Source organism: Oncorhynchus tshawytscha, linkage group LG01, assembly GCF_018296145.1.
Source record: "Oncorhynchus tshawytscha isolate Ot180627B linkage group LG01, Otsh_v2.0, whole genome shotgun sequence".
Lineage (NCBI taxonomy): Eukaryota > Metazoa > Chordata > Actinopteri > Salmoniformes > Salmonidae > Oncorhynchus > Oncorhynchus tshawytscha.
The window spans coordinates 95,558,398-95,586,235 of NC_056429.1; the positions used below are offsets into that span (position 1 = coordinate 95,558,398).

Below are 27,838 nucleotides of genomic sequence, written 5' to 3' on the forward strand. Positions count from 1 at the left end.
GACATGACGACCAGGCTCTGTGTCAGTTTGTTGTACATGGCCAGAATCAGTGTCAGTGTGTTGGACATGATGACCAGGCTCAGTGTCAGTGTGTTGGACATGATGACCAGGCTCAGTGTCAGTGTGTTGGACATGATGACCAGGATCAGTGTCAGTGTGTTGGACATGACCAGGCGCAGTGTCAGTGTGATGGACATGATGACCAGGATCAGTGTCAGTGTGTTGGACATGATGACCAGGATCAGTGTCAGTGTGTTGGACATGACCAGGCTCAGTGTCAGTGTATTGGACATGATGACCAGGATCAGTGTCAGTGTGTTGGACATGACGACCAGGCTCAGTGTCAGTGTGTTGGACATGATGACCAGGATCAGTGTCAGTGTGTTGGACATGACCAGGCGTAGTGTCAGTGTATTGGACATGATGACCAGGATCAGTGTTAGTGTGTTGGACATGATGACCAGGATCAGTGTCAGTGTGTTGGACATGACCAGGCTCAGTGTCAGTGTATTGGACATGATGACCAGGATCAGTGTCAGTGTGTTGGACATGATGACCAGGCTCAGTGTCAGTGTGTTGGACATGATGACCAGGATCAGTGTTACTGTGTTGGACATGACCAGGCTCAGTGTCAGTGTGTTGGACATGACCAGGCTCAGTGTCAGTGTGTTGGAAATGACGGACAGCCTCGGTGTCTGTGTGTTGGACATGATGACCAGGCTCAGTGTCAGTATGTTGGACATGACGACCAGGCTCTGTGTCAGTTTGTTGTACATGGCCAGAATCAGTGTCAGTGTGTTGGACATGTCCAGGTTCAGTGTCAGTGTGTTGGACACGACCAGGCTCAGTGTCAGTGTGTTGGACATGATGACCAGGATCAGTGTCAGTGTGTTGGACATGACCAGGCGCAGTGTCAGTGTGATGGACATGATGACCAGGATCAGTGTCAGTGTGTTGGACATGATGACCAGGATCAGTGTCAGTGTGTTGGACATGACCAGGATTATAGTCAGTGTGATGGACATGAGGACCAGGCTTTGTGTCAGTGTGTTGGACATGAGGACCAGGCTTTGTGTCACTGTGTTGGACATGATGACCAGGCTCAGTGTCAGTGTGTTGGACATGACCAGAATCAGTGTCCGTGTGTTGGACATCAAATCAAATCAAATCAAATTTTATTTGTCACATACACATGGTTAGCAGATGTTAATGCGAGTGTAGCGAAATGCTTGTGCTTCTAGTTCCGACAATGCAGTAATAACCAACAAGTAATCTAACTAACAATTCCAAAACTACTGTCTTATACACAGTGTAAGGGGATAAAGAATATGTACATAAAGATATATGAATGAGTGATGGTACAGAGCAGCATAGGCAAGATACAGTAGATGGTATCGAGTCCAGTATATACATATGAGATGAGTATGTAAACAAAGTGGCATAGTTAAAGTGGCTAGTGATACATGTATTACATAAGAATGCAGTCGATGATATAGAGTACAGTATATACGTATACATATGAGATGAATAATGTAGGTTAGGTAAACATTATATTAGGTAGCATTGTTTAAAGTGGCTAGTGATATATTTTACATCATTTCCCATCAATTCCCATTATTAAAGTGGCTGGAGTTGAGTCAGTGTCAGTGTCAGTGTGTTGGCAGCAGCCACTCAATGTTAGTGGTGGCTGTTTAACACTCTGATGGCCTTGAGATAGAAGCTGTTTTTCAGTCTCTCGGTCCCAGCTTTGATGCACCTGTACTGACCTCGCCTTCTGGATGATAGCGGGGTGAACAGGCAGTGGCTCGGGTGGTTGATGTCCTTGATGATCTTTATGGCCTTCCTGTAACATCGGGTGGTGTAGGTGTCCTGGAGGGCAGGTAGTTTGCCCCGGTGATGCGTTGTGCAGACCTCACTACCCTCTGGAGAGCCTTACGGTTGTGGGCGGAGCAGTTGCCGTACCAGGCGGTGATACAGCCCGCCAGGATGCTCTTGATTGTGCATCTGTAGAAGTTTGTGAGTGCTTTTGGTGACAAGCCGAATTTCTTCAGCCTCCTGAGGTTGAAGAGGCGCTGCTGTGCCTTCTTCACGATGCTGTCTGTGTGAGTGGACCAATTCAGTTTGTCTGTGATGTGTATGCCGAGGAACTTAAAACTTGCTACCCTCTCCACTACTGTTCCATCGATGTGGATAGGGGGTGTTCCCTCTGCTGTTTCCTGAAGTCCACAATCATCTCCTTAGTTTTGTTGACGTTGAGTGTGAGGTTATTTTCCTGACACCACACTCTGAGGGCCCTCACCTCCTCCCTGTAGGCCGTCTCGTCGTTGTTGGTAATCAAGCCTACCACTGTTGTGTCGTCCGCAAACTTGATGATTGAGTTGGAGGTGTGCGTGGCCACGCAGTCGTGGGTGAACAGGGAGTACAGGAGAGGGCTCCGAACGCACCCTTGTGGGGCCCCAGTGTTGAGGATCAGCGGGGTGGAGATGTTGTTGCCTACCCTCACCACCTGGGGCGGCCCGTCAGGAAGTCCAGTACCCAGTTGCACAGGGCGGGGTCGAGACCCAGGGTCTCGAGCTTGATGACGAGCTTGGAGGGTACTATGGTGTTGAATGCCGAGCTGTAGTCGATGAACAGCATTCTCACGTAGGTATTCCTCTTGTCCAGATGGGTTAGGGCAGTGTGCAGTGTGGTTGAGATTGCATCGTCTGTGGACCTGTGGACCTATTGACATGATGACCAGGCTCAGTTTCAGTGTGTTGTGACATCACCATGCTCAGTGTCAGTGTGTTGGACATGACCAGGCTCAGTGTGTTGGACATGATGACCAGAATCAGTGTCAGTGTGTTGGACATGATGACCAGGCTCAGTTTCAGTGTGTTGTACATCACCATGCTCAGTGTCAGTGTGTTGACATGACCAGGCTCAGTGTCAGTGTTGGACATGATGACCAGGATCAGTGTCAGTGTGTTGGACATGCCCAGGCTCAGTGTCAATGTGTTTGACATTATGACCAGGATCAGTGTCAGTGTGTTGGACATGATGACCAGGCTCAGTGTCAGTGTGTGTTGACCAGGCTCACATGATGACCAGGCTCAGTGTCAGTGTGTTGGACATGATGACCAGGCTCAGTGTCAGTGTGTTGGACATGATGACCAGGCTCAGTGTCAGTGTGTTGGACATGATGATGATCAGGCTCAGGGTCAGTATGTTGGACATGACCAGGCTCAGTGTGTTGGACATGATGACCAGGCTCAGTGTCAGTATGTTGGACATGATGACCAGGCTCTGTGTCAATGTGTTGGACATGATGACCAGGCTCAGTGTCAGTGTGTTGGACATGACCAGGCTCAGTGTCAGTGTGTTGGACATGATGACCAGGCGCAGTGTCAGTGTGTTTGACATGACCAGGATCAGTGTCCGTGTGTTGGACATGATGATCAGGCTCAGTGTGTTGGACATGATGACCAGGCTCAGTGTCAATATGTTGGACTTGATGACCAGGATCAGTGTCAGTATGTTGGACATGATGACCAGGATCAGTGTCAGTATGTTGTACATGATGACCAGGATCAGTGTCAGTGTGTTGGACATGATGACCAGGCTCAGTGTCAGTGTGTTGGACATGGTGACCAGGCTCAGTTTCATGTGTTGGACATGACCAGGGTCAGTGTCAGTGTGTTGGACATGATTACCAGGATGAGTTCAGTGTGTTGGACATGATGACCAGGCTCAGTGTCAATGTGTTGGACATGATCAGGCTCAGTTTCAGTATGTTGGACATGACCAGGCTCTGTGTCAGTGTGTTGGACATGATGACCAGGCTCAGTGTCAGTGTGTTGGACATGATGACCAGGATCAGTGTCAGTATGTTGTACATGATGACCAGGCTCAGTGTCAGTGTGTTGGACATGATGACCAGGCTCAGTGTCAGTGTGTTTGACATGATGACCAGGATCAGTGTCAGTGTGTTGGACATGACCAAGCTTAGTGTCAGTGTGTTGGACATGACCAGGGCAGTATCAGTGTGCAGGACATGATGACCAGGATCAGTGTCAGTGTGTTGGTCATGATGACCAGGATCAGTGTCAGTGTGTTGGACATGATGACCAGGATCAGAATCAGTGTGTTGGACATGATGATCAGTATCAGTATCAGTATGTTGGGCATGATGACCAGACTCAGTGTCTGTGTGCTGGACATGACCAGGCTCAGTGTCAGTGTGTTGGACATGATGACAGGATCAGTGTCAGTGTGTTGCAGATGACCAGGTTCAGTGTCAGCATGGTAGACTTGGTGACCAGGCTCAGCGTCAGCATTGTAGACTTGATGACCAGGCTCAGTGTCAGTGTGTTGGTCGTGTCCAGACAGTACACAGTGTCAGTGTGTTGGACATGATGACCATGCTCAGTGTCAGTATGTTGGACATGACCAGGCTCAGTGTCAGTGTGTTGGACATGATGACCAGATTCAGTTTCAGTGATTTGGACATGACCAGGATCAGTGTCAGTGTGTTGGACATGATCAGAATCAGTGTCAGTATGTTGGACATTATCAGAATCAGTGTCAGTGTGTTGGACTTGATTACCAGGCTCAATGTGTAGGTCATGATGACCAGGATCAGTGTCAGTGTGTTGGTCATGAAAACCAGGATCAGTGTCAGTGTGGTGGACATGATGACCAGGATCAGTATCAGTGTGTTGGACCTGATGATCAGTATCAGTATCAGTATGTTGGGCATGATGATCTGACTCAGTGTCTGTGTGTTGGACATTACCAGGCTTAGTGTCTGTGTGTTGGACATGATGACCAGGGTCAGTGTCAATGTGCTAGACATGATGACCAGGATCAGTGTCAATGTGTCGGACATGACGATCTGGATCAGTGTTAGTGTGTTGGACATGATGACCAGGCTCAGTGTCAGTGTGTTGGACATGATGAACAGGATCAGTGTCAGTGTGTTGGACATGATGACCAGGATCAGTGTCAATGTGTTGGACATGACGATCTGAATCAGTATCAGTATGTTGGACATGATGACCAGTCTCAGTGTCAGTGTGTTGGACATGATGACCAGGATCAGTGTCAGTGTGTTGGACATGATGACAATGATCAGTGTCAGTGTGTTGACATGATGACCAGGCTCAGTGTCAGTATGTTGGACATGACCAGGCTCTGTGTCAGTGTGATGGACATGACCAGGCTCTGTGTCAGTTTGTTGTACATGACCAGCCAGACTCAGTGTCAGTGTGTTGGACATGATGACCAGAATCAGTGTTAGTGTGTTGGACATGATGACCAGGCTCAGTGTCAGTGTGTTGACATGATAACCAGGATCAGTGAGTTGGACATGATCACCAGACTCAGTGTCAGTGTGTTGGACATGATTACCAGGATCAGTGTCAGTGTGTTGGACACATGACCAGGCTCAGTGTCAGTGATGTTGTTGGACATGACCAGGCTCAGTGTCAGTGTGTTGTACATGACCAGGCTCAGTGTCAGTGTGTTGGACATGACCAGGCTCAGTGTCAGCGTGTTGGACATGATGACCATGCTCAGTGTCAGTGTGTTGGACATGACCAGGATCAGTGCCAGTGTGTTGGACATGACCAGGCTCAGTGTCAGTGTGTTGGACATGATCAGAATCATTGTCAGTATATTGGACATTATCAGAATCAGTGTCAGTGTGTTGTACATGACCAGACTCATTGTCAGTGTGTTGGACTTGATTACCAGGCTCAATGTGTAGGTCATGATGACCAGGATCAGTGTCAGTGTGTTGGTCATGATGACCAGGATCAGTGTCAGTGTGTTGGACATGATGACCAGGCTCAGTGTCAGTGTGTTATACATGAAAACCAGGATCAGTGTCAGTGTGGTGGACATGATGACCAGGATCAGTATCAGTGAGCATGATGATCAGACTCAGTGTCAGTATGTTGAGCATGATCAGACTCAGTGTCTGTGTGTTGGACATGACCAGGCTCAGTGTCAGTGTGTTGGACATGATGACCAGGATCAGTGTCAGTGTGTTGGACATGATGACCAGGATCAGTGTCAGTGTGTTGGACATGACCAGGCTCAATGTCAGTGTGCAGGACATGATGACCAGGATCCGTGTCTGTGTGTTGGACATGATGACCAGGGTCAGTGTCAATGTGTTAGACATGATGACCAGGATCAGTGTCATGTGTCGGACATGACGATCTGGATCAGTGTTAGTGTGTTGGACATGATGACCAGGCTCAGTGTCAGTGTGCAGGACATGATGACCAGGATCCGTGTCAGTGTGTTGGACATGATGACCAGTCTCAGTGTCAGTGTGTTGGACATGATGACAATGATCAGTGTCAGTGTGTTGGACATGATGACCAGGCTCAGTGTCAGTATGTTGGACATGACCAGGCTCTGTGTCAGTGTGATGGACATGACCAGGCTCTGTGTCAGTTTGTTGTCCTTGGCCAGACTCAGTGTCATTGTGTTGGACATGATGACCAGACTTAGTGTCAGTGTGTTGGACATGACCAGGCTCAGTGTCAATGTGTTTGACATTATCACCAGGATCAGTGTCAGTGTGTTGGACATGATGACCAGGCTCAGTGTCATTGTGTTGGACATGATGACCAGGCTCAGTGTCATTGTGTTGGACATGATGACCAGACTCAGTGTCAGTGTGTTGGACATGATGACCAGGATCAGTGTTAGTGTGTTGGACATGACCATGCTCAATGTCAGTGTGTTGGATATGACCAGGCGCAGTGTCAGTGTGCAGGACATGATGACCAGGATCAGTGTCAGTGTGTTGGACATGATCATGACCATCAGTGTCAGTGTGTTGGACATTATGACCAGGCTCAGTGTCAGTGTGTTGATTACCAGGCTCAATGTGATGGTCATGATGACCAGGATCAGTGTCAGTGTCAGTGTGTGGTCATTGGTCATGAAAACCAGGATCAGTGTCAGTGTGTGTGGACATGATGACCAGGATCAGTATCAGTGTGTTGACCAGGATCACCTGACATGATCAGTATCAGTATCAGTATGTTGGGCATGATGATCTGACTCAGTGTCAGTGTGTTGGACATGACCAGGCTCAGTGTCAGTGTGTTGGACATGATGACCAGGCTCAGTGTCAGTGTGCTGACATGATGACCAGGGCTCAGTGTCAGTGTGTTGGACATGACAGGATCTGGATCAGTGTCAGTGTGTTGGACATGATGACCAGGCTCTGTGTCAGTTTGTTGTACATGGCCAGAATCAGTGTCAGTGTGTTGGACATGTCCAGGTTCAGTGTCAGTGTGTTGGACACGACCAGGCTCAGTGTCAGCGTGTTGGACAAGATGACCATGCACAGTGTCAGTGTGTTGGACATGATTACCAGGATCAGTGTCAGTGTGTTGGACATGATGACCTGGCTCGGTGTCAGTGTGTTGGACATGATCACCAGGCTCAGTGTCAGTGTGTTGGACATGATTACCAGGATCAGTGTCAGTGTGTTGGTCATGATGACCAGGATCAGTGTCAGTGTGTTGGACATGATGACCTGGCTCGGTGTCAGCGTGTTGGACATGACCAGGCTCAGTGTCAGTTCGTTGGAAATGACGGACATCCTCAGTGTCAGTGTGTTGGACATGATGACCAGGCTCAGTGTCAGTGTGTTGGACATGATGACCAGGATCAGTGTCAGTGTGTTGGACATGATGACCAGGATCAGTGTCAGTGTGTTGGACATAATGACTAGGATCAATGTCAGTATGTTGGGCATGATGACCAGACTCAGTGTCAGTGTGTTGGAAATGACGGACATCCTCAGTGTCAGTGTGTTGGACATGATGACCAGGCTCAGTGTCAGTGTGTTGGACAAGATAAACTGGATCAGTGTTAGTGTGTTGGACATGACCAGGCTCAGTGTCAGTGTGTTGGACATGACCAGGCTCAGTGTCAGTGTGCAGGACATGCTGACCAGGATCAGAGTCAGTGTGTTGGACATGATGACCAGACTCAGTGTCTGTGTGTTGGACATGACCAGGCTCAGTGTCAGTGTGTTGGACATGACCAGGCTCAGTGTCAGTGTGTTGGACATGACAAGGCTCAGTGTCAGCTTGTTGGACATGATGACCATGCTCAGTGTCAGTGTGTTGAACATGACCAGGCTCAGTGTCAGTGTGTTGGACATGATGACCAGGCTCAGTGTCAGTGTGTTGGACATGATGAACTGGATCAGTGTTAGTGTGTTGGACATGACCAGGCTCAGTGTCAGTGTGTTGGACATGACCAGGCTCAGTGTCAGTGTGCAGGACATGCTGACCAGGATCAGAGTCAGTGTGTTGGACATGATGACCAGACTCAGTGTCAGTGTGTTGTACATGACCAGGCTCAGTGTCAGTGTGTTGGACATGACCAGGCTCAGTGTCAGTGTGTTGGACATGACCAGGCTCAGTGTCAGCGTGTTGGACATGATGACCATGCTCAGTGTCAGTGTGTTGGACATGATCAGGATCAGTGTCAGTGTGTTGGACATGACCAGGCTCAGTGTCAGTGTGTTGGACATGATGACCCGATTCAGTTTCAGTGATTTGGACATGACCAGGATCCGTGTCAGTGTGTTGGACATGATCAGAATCAGTGTCAGTGTGTTGTACATGACCAGACACATTGTCAGTGTGTTGGACTTGATTACCAGGGTCAATGTGTAGGTCATGATGACCAGGATCAGTGTCAGTGTGTTGGTCATGATGACCAGGATCAGTGTCAGTGTGTTGGCCATGATGGCCAGGCTCAGTGTCAGTGTGTTATACATGAAAACCAGGATCAGTGTCTGTGTGTTGGACATGACCAGGCTCAGTGTCAGTGTGTTGGACATGATGACCAGGATCAGTGTCAGTGGACCAGGATCAGTGTCAGTGTGTTGGACATGACCAGGCGCAATGTCAGTGTGCAGGACATGATGACCAGGATCCGTGTCTGTGTGTTGGACATGATGACCAGGGTCAGTGTCAATGTGCTAGACATGATGACCAGGATCAGTGTCAATGTGTCGGACATGACGATCTGGATCAGTGTTAGTGTGTTGGACATGATGACCAGGCTCAGTGTCAGTGTGTTGGACATGATGACCAGGATCAGTGTCAGTGTGTTGGACATGACCAGGCGTAATGTCAGTGTGCAGGACATGATGACCAGGATCCGTGTCAGTGTGTTGGACATGATGAACAGGATCAGTGTCAGTGTGTTGGACATGATGACCAGGATCAGTGTCAATGTGTTGGACATGACGATCTGAATCAGTATCAGTTTGTTGGACATGATGACCAGTCTCAGTGTCAGTGTGTTGGACATGATGACAATGATCAGTGTCAGTGTGTTGGACATGATGACCAGGCTCAGTGTCAGTGTGTTGGACATGATGACCAGGATCAGTGTCAATGTGTTGGACATGAGGACCAGGATCAGTGTCAGTGTGTTGGACATGACCAGGCTCAGTGTCAGTGTGTTGGACATGATTACCATGCTCAGTGTCAGTGTGTTGGACATGATCAGGATCAGTGTCAGTGTGTTGGACATGACCAGGCTCAGTGTCAGTGTGTTGGACATGATTACCAGGCTCAGTGTCAGTGTGTTGGACATGATCAGGATCAGTGTCAGTGTGTTGGACATGACCAGGCTCAGTGTCAGTGTGTTGGACATGATCACCAGGCTCAGTGTCAGTGTGTTGGACATGACCAGGCTCAGTGTCAGCTTGTTGGACATGATGACCATGCTCAGTGTCAGTGTGTTGGACATGATCAGGATCAGTGTCAGTGTGTTGGACATGACCAGGCTCAGTGTCAGTGTGTTGGACATGATGACCAGGCTCAGTGTCAGTGTGTTGGACATGATAAACTGGATCAGTGTTAGTGTGTTGGACATGACCAGGCTCAGTGTCAGTGTGCAGGACATGCTGACCAGGATCAGAGTCAGTGTGTTGGACATGATGACCAGACTCAGTGTCAGTGTGTTGTACATGAGCAGGCTCAGTGTCAGTGTGTTGGACATGACCAGGCTCAGTGTCAGTGTGTTGGACATGATGACCATGCTCAGTGTCAGTGTGTTGGACATGATCAGGATCAGTGTCAGTGTGTTGGACATGACCAGGCTCAGTGTCAGTGTGTTGGACATGATGACCCGATTCAGTTTCAGTGATTTGGACATGACCAGGATCAGTGTCAGTGTGTTGGACATGATCAGAATCAGTGTCAGTGTGTTGTACATGACCAGACTCATTGTCAGTGTGTTGGACTTGATTACCAGGGTCAATGTGTAGGTCATGATGACCAGGATCAGTGTCAGTGTGTTGGACATGATCAGAATCAGTGTCAGTATGTTGGACATTATCAGAATCAGTGTCAGTGTGTTGTACATGACCAGACTCATTGTCAGTGTGTTGGACTTGATTACCAGGCTCAATGTGTAGGTCATGATGACCAGACTCATTGTCAGTGTGTTGGACATGATGACTAGGATCAGTGTCAGTGTGTTGGACATGATGACCAGGATCAGTGTCAATGTGTTGGACATGAGGACCAGGATCAGTGTCAGTGTGTTGGACATGACCAGGCTCAGTGTCAGTGTGTTGGACATGATAACCAGGATCAGTGTGTTGGACATGATCACCAGGCTCAGTGTCAGTGTGTTGGACATGACCAGGCTCAGTGTCATTGTGTTGTACATGACCAGGCTCAGTGTCAGTATGTTTGACATGTCCAGGCTCAGTGTCAGTGTGTTGGACATGACCAGGATCAGTGTCAGTGTGTTGGACATGACCAGGCTCAGTGTCAGTGTGTTGGACATGATGACCAGATTCAGTTTCAGTGATTTGGACATGACCAGGATCAGTGTCAGTGTGTTGGACATGATCAGAATCAGTGTCAGTATGTTGGACATTATGAGAATCAGTGTCAGTGTGTTGTACATGACCAGACTCATTGTCAGTGTGTTGGACTTGATTACCAGGCTCAATGTGTAGGTCATGATGACCAGACTCATTGTCAGTGTGTTGGACATGATGACTAGGATCAGTGTCAGTGTGTTGGACATGATGACCAGGATCAGTGTCAGTGCGTTGGACATGATGACAAGAATCAGTGTCTGTGTGTTGGACATGATGACCAGGATCAGTGTCAGTGTGTTGGACATGACCAGGCGCAATGTCAGTGTGCAGGACATGATGACCAGGTTCCGTGTCAGTGTGTTGGACATGATGACCAGGATCAGTGTCAATGTGTTGGACATGAGGACCAGGATCAGTGTCAATGTGTTGGTCATGATGACCAGGATGAGTGTCAGTGTGTTGGACATGATGACTAGGATCAGTGTCAGTGTGTTGGACATGATGACCAGGATCAGTGTCAATGTGTTGGACATGAGGACCAGGATCAGTGTCAGTGTGTTGGACATGACCAGGCTCAGTGTCAGTGTGTTGGACATGATAACCAGGATCAGTGTGTTGGACATGATCACCAGGCTCAGTGTCAGTGTGTTGGACATGATTACCAGGATCAGTGTCAGTGTGTTGGACATGATGACCAGGCTCAGTGTCAGTGTGTTGTACATGACCAGGCTCAGTGTCAGTGTGTTTGACATGTCCAGGCTCAGTGTCAGTGTGTTGGACATGATGACCATGATGTCAAATTCAGTTTCAGTGATTTGGACATGACCAGGATCAGTGTCAGTGTGTTGGACTTGATCAGAATCAGGATCAGTGTCAGTATGTTGGACATTATGAGAATCAGTGTCAGTGTGTTGGACATGACCAGACTCATTGTCAGTGTGTTGGACTTGATTACCAGGCTCAATGTGTAGGTCATGATGACCAGACTCATTGTCAGTGTGTTGGACATGATGACTAGGATCAGTGTCAGTGTGTTGGACATGATGACCAGGATGAGTGTCAGTGTGTTGGACATGATGACCAGGATCAGTGTCAGTGTGTTGGACATGACCAGGCTCTGTGTCAGTGTGTTGGACATGACCAGGCTCAGTGTCAGTAAGTTGGACATGACCAGGCTCAGTGTCAGTGTGTTTGACATGATGACCAGACTTAGTGTCAGTGTGTTGGACATGACCATGCTCAATGTCAGTGTGTTGGATATGACCAGGCGCAGTGTCAGTGTGCAGGACATGATGACCAGGATCAGTGTCAGTGTGTTGGTCATGATGACCAGGATCAGTGTCAGTGTGTTGGACATGATGACCTGGCTCGGTGTCAGCGTGTTGGACATGATGACCGGGATCAGTGTCAGTTTGTTGGACATGGAACAGAATCAGTGTCAATGTGTTGGACATGATGACCAGGCTCAGTGCCAGTGTGATGGACATGATGACCAGGATCATTGTCAGTGTGTTGGACATGATGACCAGAATCAGTGTCAATTTGTTGGACATGATGACCGGGATCAGTGTCAGTGTGTTGGACATGACCAGGCTCAGTGTTAGTGTATTGGACATGATGACCAGGCTCAGTGTCAGTATGTTGGACATGATCTGAATCAGTGTCAGTGTGTTGGACATTACCAGGCTCAGTGTCAGTATGTTGGACATGATTAGAATCAGTTTCAGTGGGTTGGACATGACCAGGCTTACTGTCAGTATGCTGGACATGATGACCAGGCTCAGTGTTAGTGTGTTGGACATGATGACCTGTATCAGTGTCAGTGTGTTGGACATGATGAGCTGGATCAGTGTCAGTGTGTTGGACATGACCAGGATCATTGTCAGTGTGTTGGACATGATGACCAAAATCAGTGTCAGTAAGTTGGACATGATGACCGGGATCAGTGTCACTGTGTTGGACTTGATGACCAGTATTATTGTCAGTGTGTTGGACATGATGACCAGGCTCAGTGTCAGTGTGTTGGGCATGACCAGGCTCAGTGTTAGTGTGTTGGACATGACCAGGCTCTGTGTCAGTGTGTTGGACATGATGACCAGGATCAGTGTCAGTGTGTTGGACATGAACAGAATCAGTGTCAGTGTGTTAGACATTATGACCAAGATTAGTGTCAGTGTGTTGGACATGATGACCAGGATCATTGTCAGTGTGTTGGACATGTCCAGAGTCAGTGTGTCGGGCATGATGACCACGCTCAGTGTGAGTGTGTTGAATATGATGACCAGGACTAGTGTCAGTGTGTTAGACATTATGACCAAGATTAGTGTCAGTGTGTTGGACATGATGACCAGGATCATTGTCAGTGTGTTGGATATGATGACCAGGATCATTGTCAGTGTGTTGGTCATGACCAGGCTCAGTGTCAGTGTGTTGAACTGACCAGGATCAGTGTCAGTGTGTTGAACATGATGAACGACCAGGATCAGTGTCAGTGTGTTGGACATGATGACCAGGATCATTGTCAGTGTGTTGGATATGATGACCAGGATCATTGTCAGTGTGTTGAACTGACCAGGATCAGTGTCAGTGTGTTGAACTGACCAGGATCAGTGTCAGTGTGTTGGATATGATGACCAGGATCAGTGTCAGTGTGTTGGACATGATCAGAATCAGTGTCAGTATGTTGGACATTATGAGAATCAGTGTCAGTGTGTTGTACATGACCAGACTCATTGTCAGTGTGTTGGACTTGATTACCAGGCTCAATGTGTAGGTCATGATGACCAGACTCATTGTCAGTGTGTTGGACATGATGACTAGGATCAGTGTCAGTGTGTTGGACATGATGACCAGGATGAGTGTCAGTGTGTTGGACATGATGACCAGGATCAGTGTCAGTGTGTTGGACATGACCAGGCTCTGTGTCAGTGTGTTGGACATGATGACCAGGATCAGTGTCAGTGTGTTGGACATGAACAGAATCAGTGTCAGTGTGTTAGACATTATGACCAAGATTAGTGTCAGTGTGTTGGACATGATGACCAGGATCATTGTCAGTGTGTTGGACATGTCCAGAGTCAGTGTGTCGGGCATGATGACCACGCTCAGTGTGAGTGTGTTGAATATGATGACCAGGACTAGTGTCAGTGTGTTAGACATTATGACCAAGATTAGTGTCAGTGTGTTGGACATGATGACCAGGATCATTGTCAGTGTGTTGGATATGATGACCAGGATCATTGTCAGTGTGTTGGTCATGACCAGGCTCAGTGTCAGTGTGTTGAACTGACCAGGATCAGTGTCAGTGTGTTGAACTGACCAGGATCAGTGTCAGTGTGTTGGACATGATGACCAGGATCATTGTCAGTGTGTTGGATATGATGACCAGGATCATTGTCAGTGTGTTGAACTGACCAGGATCAGTGTCAGTGTGTTGAACTGACCAGGATCAGTGTCAGTGTGTTGGATATGATGACCAGGATCAGTGTCAGTGTGTTGAACTGACCAGGATCAGTGTCAGTGTGTTGGACATGATGACCAGGATCATTGTCAGTGTGTTGGATATGATGACCAGGATCATTGTCAGTGTGTTGGTCATGACCAGGCTCAGTGTCAGTGTGTTGAACTGACCAGGATCAGTGTCAGTGTGTTGAACTGACCAGGATCAGTGTCAGTGTGTTGGACATGACCAGGATCAATGTCAGTGTGTTGAACTGACCAGGATCAGTGTCAGTGTGTTGGACATGACCAGGCTTCCAGCTGTAGATCAGCACTCCGTCCGTGAACATAGATCACATAAACAGAAGATGGAGAACTCTGGAAGCGTGTCCAATAAGGCATCCTATTTCCTCATTTGTGCACCCTACGGGCCCTGGTACCGAATCTCCAAAGGGGATTCTGTGCCAGTTGGGACTTACTCCATTGTTAGACAGGTTTTATTTATTTATTTTATTTTACCTTTATTTAACCAGGTAGGCAAGTTGAGAACAAGTTCTCATTTACAATTGCGACCTGGCCAAGATAAAGCAAAGCAGTTCGACAGATACAACGACACAGGACACATGGAGTAAAACAAACATACAGTCAATAATACAGTATAAACAAGTCTATATACAATGTGAGCAAATGAGGTGAGAAGGGAGGTAAAGGCAAAAAAGGCCATGGTGGCAAAGTAAATACAATATAGCAAGTAAAACACTGGAATGGTAGTTTTGCAATGGAAGAATGTGCAAAGTAGAAATAAAAATAATGGGGTGCAAAGGAGCAAAATAAATAAATTAATTAAAATTAAATACAGTTGGGAAAGAGGTAGTTGTTTGGGCTAAATTATAGGTGGGCTATGTACAGGTGCAGTAATCTGTGAGCTGCTCTGACAGTTGGTGCTTAAAGCTAGTGAGGGAGATAAGTGTTTCCAGTTTCAGAGATTTTTGTAGTTCGTTCCAGTCATTGGCAGCAGAGAACTGGAAGGAGTGGCGGCCAAAGAAAGAATTGGTTTTGGGGGTGACTAGAGAGATATACCTGCTGGAGCGTGTGCTACAGGTGGGAGATGCTATGGTGACCAGCGAGCTGAGATAAGGGGGGACTTTACCTAGCAGGGTCTTGTAGATGACATGGAGCCAGTGGGTTTGGCGACGAGTATGAAGCGAGGGCCAGCCAACGAGAGCGTACAGGTCGCAATGGTGGGTAGTATATGGGGCTTTGGTGACAAAACGGATTGCACTGTGATAGACTGCATCCAATTTGTTGAGTAGGGTATTGGAGGCTATTTTGTAAATGACATCGCCAAAGTCGAGGATTGGTAGGATGGTCAGTTTTACAAGGGTATGTTTGGCAGCATGAGTGAAGGATGCTTTGTTGCGAAATAGGAAGCCAATTCTAGATTTAACTTTGGATTGGAGATGTTTGATATGGGTCTGGAAGGAGAGTTTACAGTCTAACCAGACACCTAAGTATTTGGAGTTGTCCACGTATTCTAAGTCAGAGTTGAGGTTGAGGCCCCATGTTAAAAATAAAAAGGAAGTGGATGATGAAACTGAACAATGTGCTTCACATTGAGGACTCTACTGAGTGCCCTCCATAATCTCTGGGGTCGTGATGATTTAAGAGGCATCACGTTGTGAGCAGACAGCTCTATTAGGAGTTCTCTTCTACACCTCAGATTCTGTGTGCTCTATGATGATATAGTTCACATAGATGGAAGACTTCATTTCCTAAAGTGAAACATATGCAATCCCTCAATCTCCATGCTGTTTCTGCTCAATGACATCTGCTTTAAGGACTCATTAAGACGATCTTAACAGATAGGAAAGACTGAAAATAATTGAATTATTTGATGAAGTTCTTTGTGCTTTCCTCTTCATTGTGCTCTTGCATCAGCAGGGTTCATCACATGTAATGATCATCCATTCTCCCTCTCTCTCTGTCCATCCCCCCCCTCTGTCCTCCTGTCAGACGAGGCCAACACTGTGGTGAGTGAGAGCACAGACATGGAGGATGTGAGTTCCTCCACCGCCATCACCACTAACTTCATTGGCCAGAAAACAGAGAATCTAGGAGCAGATATGTGTGAACGATCCTGTGAGGAACTCAGCATCATGTTTCAGGAGCTCAAAGGACTGCGGGTTGTAGTGGGGAACCTCATTGACGGCCTACAGAAAGTGGTATGTAGATGTCCTCTGATCATTGGGGGGGGGGTGCTCCATACTTTCTGTCTTGTCTACTATCAGTTTGTCTTGTCTACTATCAGTTTGTCTTGTCTACTATCAGTTTGTCTTGTCTACTATCAGTTTGTCTTGTCTACTATCAGTTTGTCTTGTCAACTATCAGTTTGGCTTGTCAATTATCAGTTTGGCTTGTCAACTATCAGTTTGGCTTGTCAACTATCAGTCTGTCTTGTCAACTATCAGTCTGTCTTGTCTACTATCAGTTTGTCTTGTCTACTATCAGTTTGTCTTGTCTACTATCAGTTTGTCTTGTCTGCTATCAGTTTGTCTTGTCTGCTATCAGTTTGTCTTGTCTACTATCAGTTTGTCTTGTCTACTATGAGTTTGTCTTGTCTACTATCAGTTTGTCTTGTCTACTATGAGTTTGTCTTGTCTACTATCAGTTTGTCTTGTCAACTATCAGTTGGTGTCTACTACCAGTTGGTCTCGTCTAGTATCAGTTGGTCTCGTCTACTATCAGTTTGTCTCGTCTACTATCAGTTTGTCTTGTCTACTATCAGTTTTTTCTTGTCTACTATCAGTTTGTCTTGTCTACTACCAGTTTTTCTTGTCTACTATCAGTTTGTCTTGTCTACTATCAGTTTGTCTTGTCTACTATCAGTTTGTCTTGTCAACTATCAGTTTGGCTTGTCAATTATCAGTTTGGCTTGTCAACTATCAGTTTGGCTTGTCAACTATCAGTCTGTCTTGTCAACTATCAGTCTGTCTTGTCTACTATCAGTTTGTCTTGTCTACTATCAGTTTGTCTTGTCTACTATCAGTCTGTCTTGTCTACTATCAGTTTGTCTTGTCTACTATCAGCTTGTCTTGTCTACTATGAGTTTGTCTTGTCTACTATCAGTTTGTCTTGTCTACTATCAGTTTGTCTTGTCAACTATCAGTTGGTCTCGTCTACTACCAGTTGGTCTCGTCTAGTATCAGTTGGTCTCGTCTACTATCAGTTTGTCTCGTCTACTATCAGTTTGTCTTGTCTACTATCAGTTTGTCTTGTCTACTATCAGTTTGTCTTGTCTACTACCAGTTTTTCTTGTCTACTATCAGTTTGTCTTGTCTACTATCAGTTGGTCTTGTCTACAACCAGTTTTCTATGGAACTGTGTTTGTGAATAAATTAGTACACTCCATGAACTAATGTTACCAGTTACCTTGATTCTTTAAAATAATGTTTATGGAATGATAGACTGTTGTTAGGTGTAACCAAGAAGATTAGGGAACATTTGGGAGTCGGCATAAATAGTTTGAAGTCTTCTTTGGGGATTAACATGAGAGACTTTCTAGAGAACTGCTGGTAAAGCAAACCAAAGACCCTGTTGAAGTCATGAAGCAAGGCGTGGTAGAACTACTAAAGCAGTGGAGCTAACTGTGTGGTCAGAGTCAGAGTGTGAATCAATGAGATTGGTTTTATGGCACGTAACATGTGGATATAGGAAATGTTCCCAACTTCCCTTGGCTGTGATTGGCTTCAGCTAGCGGCTCCTCTCAAGCCTGATATCTGGCTGTGTTTAAACAGCCCATGTGCTTCATTCTCCTTCCTCTGTGTGTGTGTGTGTGTGTGTGTGTGTGTGTGTGTGTGTGTGTGTGTGTGTGTGTGTGTGTGTGTGTGTGTGTGTGTGTGTGTGTGTGTGTGTGTGTGTGTGTGTGTGTGTGTGTGTGTGTTTGTGTGTTTGTGTGTGTGTGTGTTTGTGTTTGTGACTGCTCACTGTGAACAGCTATGGTCCCCAAGGCTCTTCCAGACCAAGTGGTGTCTCGTAACACTGAAGTGGAGCTACACTACCTCACACACAATCTCACACACAAACACATATTCACACACACACACAACTTAATAAAGTGACCTCACGTGTTGCCCTCCTTGAAGCAAGATTGTAAGATTGTCAGGAGCAAAATGTACTGTAGCTCCCTACAGCTCGGTATGAAGTTATTCTATTGTCTGTCTGTTGGGGTCTCCCCAGACAAAGAAAACAGGCTAGCTCCATACATCTTCCTTTCATATGGATGGAGTTATGTGTCCTATGTGCTTTTATTGTCATTTTTTTTGCTTTATGAAAGCTTTTTGACTCTAGGCTATGTCTTTCTGGCTGTCGTATCCTCAGACAGGCTTTTACTATAGAGCAGGCTTGCCCCGGGGCCACATTTGGTCTTCAATGAGGTCCAAAGGGTTTTACTGAAAATGTGTTGTATATTCTCATTGTCAAAATGTTTACTCAAACCAACACTGCTGTAGAGTCTAGACTATGCGTGTCTGTCTGTGTCTGTATCCTTCTCCTCAGACTGAGTAAAAACCAGTGATGTGTCTGTGTGTATCTGTCTGTGTGTCTGTCTATGTCTGTGTCTGTATGTGTGTCTGTCTGTGTGTCTCTCCATGTCTGTGTGTCTGTCCATGTCTGTGTGTCTGTCTATGTCTGTGTGTCTGTCTGTCTATGTCTGTGTGTCTGTCTGTGTGTCTGTCTATGTCTGTGTGTCTGTCCATGTCTGTGTGTCTGTCTCTGCCTGTGTGTCTGTCTATGTCTGTGTGGATGTCTGTGTGTCTGTCTGTCTGTCTGTCTGTGTGTGTCTGACTATATCTGTTTGTCTGTCTGTGTGTCTGTCTATGTCTGTGTGTCTGTCTGTGTCTGGTTCGATGTCTGTCTGTCTGTCTGTCTGTCTGTCTGTCTGTCTGTCTGTCTGTCTGTCTGTCTGTCTGTCTGTCTGTCTGTCTGTCTGTCTGTCTGTCTGTCTGTCTGTCTGTCTGTGTCTGACTATATCTGTTTGTCTGTCTGTGTGTCTGTGTGTCTGTCTGTGTCTGTGTGTCGGTCTGTGTGTCTGTCTGTCTGTCTGTCTGTCTGTCTGTCTGTCTGTCTGTCTGTCTGTCTGTCTGTCTGTCTGTCTGTGTGTATGTCTGTGTGTCTGTCTATGTCTGTATGTCCGTGGGTCTGTCCCTGCGTCTGTGTGTGTCTGTCTGTCTGTCTGTCTGTCTGTCTGTCTGTCTGTCTGTCTGCCTGTCTGCCTGTCTGTCTGTCTGTGTCTGACTATGTATGTGTGTCTGTCTCCTCTCTCCAGACCGAGGAGAACACAGTGATGAAGGACACTCTGGGAAAGATAAAGAACTCCAAGGAGAAACACATGTGCTGGCAGGATGGACGGATGTTTGAAGATAAGGAGGACTGGGTGGTGGACAGCTGCACCACGTGTACCTGCCAGGTAGGAGACATACAAACCTCCTTAAATGGAGAGACATGACAGACACAGAATGTCATAGGGTGGATGTTGTTTTGATTGATTGATAGATTTGTTTGGTTAATTGGTTGGTTGGTTGGTTGATTAATTGATCCCAAATTAATCAGTCATAAACCTTTGACAAGTGCCCAGATCCTGAGGTCTTACAAGACACTAATTCATACATAGGTCACCTATAGCAACTAATGTCCCCGAAAAATGTTTTTTGGCACATGACAGGACTCAAAGATTGTGTGTCACCAAATCACCTGTCCTCCTGTGGCCTGTGTTGGCCCCTCCTTCATCGACGGAGAGTGTTGCCCTGTGTGTCTGCGTAAGTAGCCACTCATTCTATACACCATTAAACCCTTGCAACAGCCTAATCTTGACCCATGACCATTGAACAGAAGGAAAAATAGCAGAATGTGGCTTTAATAACTGTTTCCATAAGCTTTACAGGAGAGTAATCGCAATTAGGAAACGTACTGAAGTGAAAACGAGACTCCTGAGCCCTGTAAAAACAATGGCATTACATTGACCAATAAACAATTGCTTACCTCGCTTAATTTCACATCTATCTGAAGATTAAAAATTACTATAACATATATTCTCTCGCAAACACACTTCGCTTCATTTCACATCTGGCTGAAGTCCTTTCTAGAGCCAAGGCCACCGATGCCAAATCTGAGGACCAGAGAAACAACGTTTCCATGCATATAAAGTTTGACTAATAGAGCCGTGTTATTGTTGTACAGCTGGTTGGTCTGTAAAGGGACGACCACGGTTTATTGTTCTACATGAGAACAGCAGCACTACAGGCTGCCACTCTGAAGTGCTGAAGTGGTCTCTGTGAACCATGACGTCATGTAAAACCTAAGCATCAAAACAGACTACTCTCCAGAGCTTTGTTTCTCTGCATCTTTTGAAGCGTTCCTAGTTCCAACAATGACACAGAGCAACTGTAGACGAGATGGTGTGGGGGGGAAACATGCAATAATGCAATGAGTTGACTTCATCGTAGAAAGGGAGTTCTGCGCGTTTATTTTGTTTAAGTTTTGGTACATTTAGTTGAAATAATGTCATTTTTTATGAGAGCTTATGTTGTAAAAAAATGTATACATTCATCTAGATAGCAGGGTTTTCACTTTTCAGAGGCAGAACATGATGATTTGTCATTAATAACCCTTTGAGTTTCCTCCAGCCAAGGACAGTGAGGACGGCTGGTCCCCCTGGTCAGAGTGGACAGAGTGTACTGTCACCTGTGGGACAGGTACTCAACAGAGAGGACGCTCATGTGATGCCACCAGTAACCCCTGCTCTGGACCATCCATCCAGACCAGGAAATGCAGCCTGGGAAAATGTGACAGCCGAGGTGAGTCAACATCTCTGCTACAGTCTCCTTTGTGTCAACCTACCTTGAACTCTATTGGTTAGACTGTTTTACTCTAAAGGTTGTTGCGATTTTAAATACACTTTATATAAAGTTTGATTTAATATTATTTAATTAGACCAACTAAGGGCCTTTGGGTGAACAGGATGGTACCTCTCTCCCATCTCATACCATTACCACTGAGAAAGTTAGCCAACACAGCCTTGTGATGTGTTTACAGACAAAAGACAAGCGCATCATAAATGTAGTATTTTCCTGCAACTGCCAAGAGAGAATGTGTGTGTGTGTGTGTGTGTGTGTGTGTGTGTGTGTGTGTGTGTGTGTGTGTGTGTGTGTGTGTGTGTGTGTGTGTGTGTGTGTGTGTGTGTGTGTGTGTTTCTGTCTGTGTGTTTCTGTGTGTGTGTGTGTGTGTGTGTGTGTGTGTGTGTGTGTGTGTTTCTGTCTGTGTGTTTCTGTGTGTGTGTGTGTTTTGTGTGTGTGTGTGTGTGTGTGTGTGTGTGTGTGTGTGTGTGTGTGTGTGTGTGTGTGTGTGTGTGTGTGTGTGTGTGTGTGTGTGTGTGTGTGTGTTTCTGTCTGTGTGTTTCTGTGTGTGTGTGTGTGTTTCTGTGTGTGTATATTTGTGAAAGGATCAAGTGAGAGGATGATGTCGTTAGAAGCAGCTGTGTAATGATGGAACAGGGGACAAAGTGACTGAATAGACATACTGCTAGACTGGAGATGGCTGGACAGGGACCTCATCCTACTTTGACTCAAAATACTTCTCTCACTCTCTGTCTCTGTCTCTCTCTCTCTCTTTCTCTGTCTGTCTCTCTCTCTCTGCTTGTCTCTCTCTCTGTCTATCTCTGTCTGCTGTGGGAAATAGGTCATGTCTATGGCTGTAGAGAGTGTGTCCATCCTGTTAGCCCTAAAGGACTCACTAGTACCCACCAAACAATGTCACCCATAGTGATCTACATATTAGTGGTTTATTATACTGCAACCAAATTACCCAGAAATGGATAATAAAGACCTTTTAAATCTGAAAAAATCAGATATGCCATTTAGCAGAAGTTTTTATCCAAAGCCACGTGCAGTCCTACGTGCATACTGTACATTTTTATGTATGGGTGATCCCCGGGATCAAACCCACTATTCTGGCGTTACAAGCGACATGTTCTACTGCACTAAAAAGGACCACCATATTACATGTATGTATTTTCCTATACACTGCCTTGACTGACCTGTGTGTATTCAGTTCGTCAGGATGGTAGGTGGAGCCTGTGGTCTCCATGGTCATCATGTTCAGTGACGTGTGGCGAGGGTCAAATCACCAGGATACGCCACTGCAACGCCCCCACACCACAACTGGGGGGCAAAGACTGTGAGGGCCAGGGGAGAGAGACACAGCGCTGTGAGGCCAAGCCCTGTCCCAGTGAGTATGGTGGCCCAAGAGGAACAACACAGACAGACAGGCACATTGTCCATACCAAACCTGGGTTCAACATTTTAGCTGTGCACTGATTGAGCTTGCCTCTTGCTTTAGAAAGAGAACTACTTTGAACCCGGGAGTTTGATCTGATTAATAACCACTAACATGTATTTAAAAACAGGCAGAATGAGACGTTTTATAGCTTGTTCCACTCATATAGGATGGGGCACCATTCACATGCTAAACATTCTGTCTGTCTTTTATAAAATGTCAAGCTCAAATCAACTCGGCATGTGCCCAACTGCGGTTCTAGCCTCCAGACCACAACAGGGCTGAGAATCCAATGACCCCTAGGAGATGTGTAGTGGTTTGTGTGTGACTGTAGGCCTTCAACTACTACTGTAATTCACTTTCTTACGGTCAAAGAGACTTGATAATCAGTAATGTAAAGTAGTAAAACCTCCCCATGGACTCTTGAAGACTAGCCCCCAACGTGATCTAAAAGAGATCCTAACAAACAGTAGTGATGGCCCACTAACTGTTTATTTGTTGTCCATCTGCAGTTGACGGTGGTTGGGGACCATGGTCGCCATGGGCGATCTGCTCGGCAACCTGTGGGGGTGGAGTTAAGGGTCGGACCCGTGTCTGTAACAGCCCCGAACCCCAGTACAAAGGCAAGAAGTGCCTCGGGGAGACCAATGACAGTAACGCCTGCAACAAAAAGGACTGCCCTATCGGTGAGTGAGTGTGTACGTGTGTGTGTACGTGTGTGTGTACGTGTGTGTGGACTGTGTGTGTGGACGTGTGTGTGGACTGTGTGTGTGGACTGTGTGCGTGTACGTGTGTGTGTACGTGTGTGTGTACGTGTGTGTGGACTGTGTGTGGACTGTGTGTGTGTACGTGTGCGTGTACGTGTGTGTGGACTGTGTGTGTACGTGTGTGTGTACGTGTGTGTGTACGTGTGTGTGTACGTGTGTGTGGACTGTGTGTGTGTACGTGTGTGTGTACGTGTGTGTGTGTGTGTACGTGTGTGTGGACGTGTGCGTGTACGTGTGTGTGGACGTGTGTGTGTGTGTACGTGTGTGTGGACGTGTGTGTATACGTGTGTGTGGACGTGTGTGGACTGTGTGTGTGTACGTGTGTGTGGACTGTGTGTGTGGACGTGTGTGTGTACGTGTGTGTGTGTGTGTACGTGTGTGTGGACTGTGTGTGTGTACGTGTGTGGACTGTGTGTGTGTGTGTGTACGTGTGTGTGTACGTGTGTGTGTACGTGTGTGTGTGTGTGTGTACGTGTGTGTGTACGTGTGTGTGTGTGTACGTGTGTGTGGACGTGTGTGTGTGTGTACGTGTGTGTGTACGTGGGTGTGTGTGTACGTGTGTGTGGACGTGTGTGTATACGTGTGTGTGGACGTGTGTGTGGACTGTGTGTGTGTACGTGTGTGTGGACTGTGTGTGTGGACGTGTGTGTGTACGTGTGTGTGGGTGTGTACGTGTGTGTGGACTGTGTGTGTGTACGTGTGTGTGGACTGTGTGTGTGTGTGTGTGTGTACGTGTGTGTGTACGTGTGTGTGTACGTGTGTGTGTGTGTGTGTACGTGTGTGTGTACGTGTGTGTGTGTACGTGTGTGTGGACGTGTGTGTGTGTGTACGTGTGTGTGTACGTGGGTGTGTGTGTACGTGTGTGTGGACGTGTGTGTGGACTGTGTGTGTACATGTGTGTGTGTGTACGTGTGTGTGTACGTGTGTGTGTGTGTACGTGTGTGTGTGTGTACGTGTGTGTGTACGTGTGTGTGGACTGTGTGTGTTTGTGTGCATCTGTATGTGTCGCACCTCCACCCTCATCCCTTTCCCTCTGTAATTCTGAGTTATTTCAGTTCATTCTAACATTCCTGTATAGTTATTATACCTCATTTCAACATTCCTGTGATAGGTGTTCTTAGAATGGCTTCCAGACTAATTTATTCACATATTTGTGCTGATAACGAAGTCTGGGAGGATGTGTTTGGCCTATTATGAGAAGGAAGACGTTAGCTAATGCTAACATTGCTCTGAAAGCACTGAAACCTGCTAACTTGGAGAGACATGAAGGGAGCAACCTGAAGGGAGCAACCTGGAGAAGCTAAATGTTAATATCGAAATATCAATACACAAATGTCCAAACGTAGCTGCATTAGACATGCCCTGGTTCTCTTCACTATCATAACCGGTCCCCATATTTCTTTTAGTTATAGCTCTTTTATGTATCTGCTAACCATGCTAATCCCTGTCAAACGGCTGCCTGCTAACAATGCTAATCCCTGTCAGACAGCTGTGTACTAACCATGCTAATCCCTGTCAAACGGCTGCCTGCTAACAATGCTAATCCCTGTCAGATGGCTGTCTGCCAACCATGCTAACACCTGTCAGATGGCCGTCTGCTAACAATGCTAATCCCTGTCAAATGGGTGTCTGTCTAACCCATGTTAATCCCTGTCAGATGGCTGTCTGTCTAACCCATGCTAACCCCTGTCAGACGGCTGTCTGTCTAACCCATGCTAATCCCTGTCAGACGGCTGTCTGTCTAACCCATGTTAATCCCTGTCAGACGGCTGTCTGTCTAACCCATGCTAATCCCTGTCAGACGGCTGTCTGTCTAACCCATGCTAATCCCTGTCAGACGGCTGTCTGTCTAACCCATGCTAATCCCTGTCAGACGGCTGTCTGTCTAACCCATGCTAATCCCTGTCAGACGGCTGTCTGTCTAACCCATGCTAATCCCTGTCAGACGGCTGTCTGTCTAACCCATGCTAATCCCTGTCAGATGGCTGTCTGTCTAACCCATGCTAATCCCAGTCAGATGGCTGTCTGTCTAACCCATGCTAATCCCTGTCAGACGGCTGTCTGTCTAACCATGTTTTATTGTTCCCTGTCAGACGGCTGTCTGTCTAACCCATGCTTTGGGGGAGTGCACTGTAACAGCGGCTCTGACGGATCCTGGGAGTGTGGACCCTGCCCCCTTGGTTTCCGCGGCAACGGCACCCACTGTGAAGATGTCAACGAGGTAATTTAGGGTTAAAGAAGGTTACACAAGTTAGATACTTTAACTAATGGTTAACGCTAACCTTAACCTTAGCTCTAATCATAGCCCTAAATAATGTAGGTCACCAGGCTATGCCTAACTCTAACCATTAGTTCATCCTGAACTCATTCATAGTCTTGACCTGTTACCCTTTTATAATCTGACCCTACTTCTGATCCTCTTCCTCCTCAGTATGACATGGGCTCTGATAGATCAATATGATTGATTGATTGATCTGACCCTCTTCCTCCTCAGTGTGACATGGGCTCTGATAGATCATGGGCTCTGATAGATCATGGGCTCTGATAGATCATGGGCTCTGATAGATCATAGGCTCTGATAGATCATAGGCTCTGATAGATAATGGGCTCTGATAGATCATGGGCTCTGATAGATCATGGGCTCTGATAGATCATGGGCTCTGATAGATCATGGGCTCTGATAGATCATTGGCTCTGATAGATCAATATGATTGATTGATTTATCTGACCCTCTTCCTCCTCAGTGTGACATGGGCTCTGATAGATCATGGGCTCTGATAGATCATGGGCTCTGATAGATCATGGGCTCTGCTTTCTGACTGATGAACTGATTAATTCATTGATTTGATATGTTTTTTCCCCTTCTCAGTGTGACATTGTGTCAGATGTCTGCTTTAAAGCTGGTGGAGCATCGCGTTGCGTCAACACAGACCCAGGGTTCCACTGTCTGGCCTGCCCACCCCGCTACAAGGGAACACAGCCCTTCGGTGTGGGGGTGGAGGCTGCCAGCAAGAACAAACAGGTACGTCTGTGCCACTCTATATCGTTTTTAGAACTAGTGTATTCTTTAGGCAGCGTATTAGTAGAGATGTTATGAGGCTTGGTTTACAGTATTAGTAGAGGTGGTATGAGGTTGGTTTACAGTATTAGTAGCGGTGGTAGGTGGTAGGAGGCTTGGTTTACAGTATTAGTAGCGGTGGTAGGTGGTAGGAGGCTTGGTTTACAGTATTAGTAGAGGTGGTAGGAGGCTTGGTTTACAGTATTAGTAGAGGTGGTAGGTGGTAGGAGGCTTGGTTTACAGTATTAGTAGAGGTGGTATGAGGTTGGTTTACAGTATTAGTAGCAGTGGTAGGTGATAGGAGGCTTGGTTTACAGTATTAGTAGAGGTGGTAGGAGGCTTGGTTTACAGTATTAGTAGAGGTGGTAGGTGGTAGGAGGCTTGGTTTACAGTATTAGTAGAGGTGGTAGGAGGCTTGGTTTACAGTATAAGTAGAGGTGGTATGAGGCTTGGTTTACAGTATTAGTAGCGGTGGTAGGTGGTAGGAGGCTTGGTTTACAGTATTAGTAGAGGTGGTAGGAGGCTTGGTTTACAGTATAAGTAGAGGTGGTATGAGGCTTGGTTTACAGTATTAGTAGCGGTGGTAGGTGGTAGGAGGCTTGGTTTACAGTATTAGTAGAGGTGGTAGGAGGCTTGGTTTACAGTATTAGTAGCGGTGGTAGGTGGTAGGAGGCTTGGTTTACAGTATTAGTAGAGGTGGTAGGAGGCTTGGTTTACAGTATTAGTAGCGGTGGTAGGTGGTAGGAGGCTTGGTTTACAGTATTAGTAGAGGTGGTATGAGTCTTGCTTTACAGTATTAGTAGAGGTGGTGTGAGATTTGGTTTACAATATTAGTAGAGGTGGTGTGAGGCTTGGTTTACCGTATTAGTAGCAGTGGTAGGTGGTAGGAGGCTTGGTTTACCATATTAGTAGCAGTGGTAGGTGGTAGGAGGCTTGGTTTACAGTATTAGTAGCAGTGGTAGGTGATAGGAGGCTTGGTTTACAGTATTAGTAGAGGTGGTATGAGGTTGGTTTACAGTATTAGTAGAGGTGGTAGGAGGCTTGGTTTACCATATTAGTAGCGGTGGTAGGTGGTAGGAGGCTTGGTTTACAGTATTAGTAGAGGTGGTAGGAGGCTTGGTTTACAGTATAAGTAGAGGTGGTATGAGGCTTGGTTTACAGTATTAGTAGCGGTGGTAGGTGGTAGGAGGCTTGGTTTACAGTATTAGTAGAGGTGGTAGGAGGCTTGGTTTACAGTATTAGTAGCGGTGGTAGGTGGTAGGAGGCTTGGTTTACAGTATTAGTAGAGGTGGTATGAGTCTTGCTTTACAGTATTAGTAGAGGTGGTGTGAGATTTGGTTTACAATATTAGTAGAGGTGGTGTGAGGCTTGGTTTACCGT

The 27,838-nt window shown here is 46.5% G+C and overlaps 1 protein-coding gene across 6 annotated transcripts in view; it reads left to right on the forward strand.

Moving 5' to 3' along the window:
* LOC112236423 (thrombospondin-2) overlaps nt 1–27,838 on the forward strand; it is a 55,084-nt gene that overhangs the window by 6,058 nt on the left and 21,188 nt on the right. For all 6 annotated transcript variants that reach the window (XM_042327504.1, XM_042327500.1, XM_042327508.1 and 3 more), the window contains 8 exons: nt 16,319–16,527; nt 19,629–19,769; nt 20,025–20,118; nt 20,986–21,156; nt 22,409–22,585; nt 23,146–23,319; nt 25,494–25,621; nt 26,270–26,422. In XM_042327504.1, the coding sequence (XP_042183438.1) occupies nt 16,319–16,527; nt 19,629–19,769; nt 20,025–20,118; nt 20,986–21,156; nt 22,409–22,585; nt 23,146–23,319; nt 25,494–25,621; nt 26,270–26,422 (1,247 nt within the window). The remainder of the gene's footprint in view (nt 1–16,318; nt 16,528–19,628; nt 19,770–20,024; nt 20,119–20,985; nt 21,157–22,408; nt 22,586–23,145; nt 23,320–25,493; nt 25,622–26,269; nt 26,423–27,838) is intronic.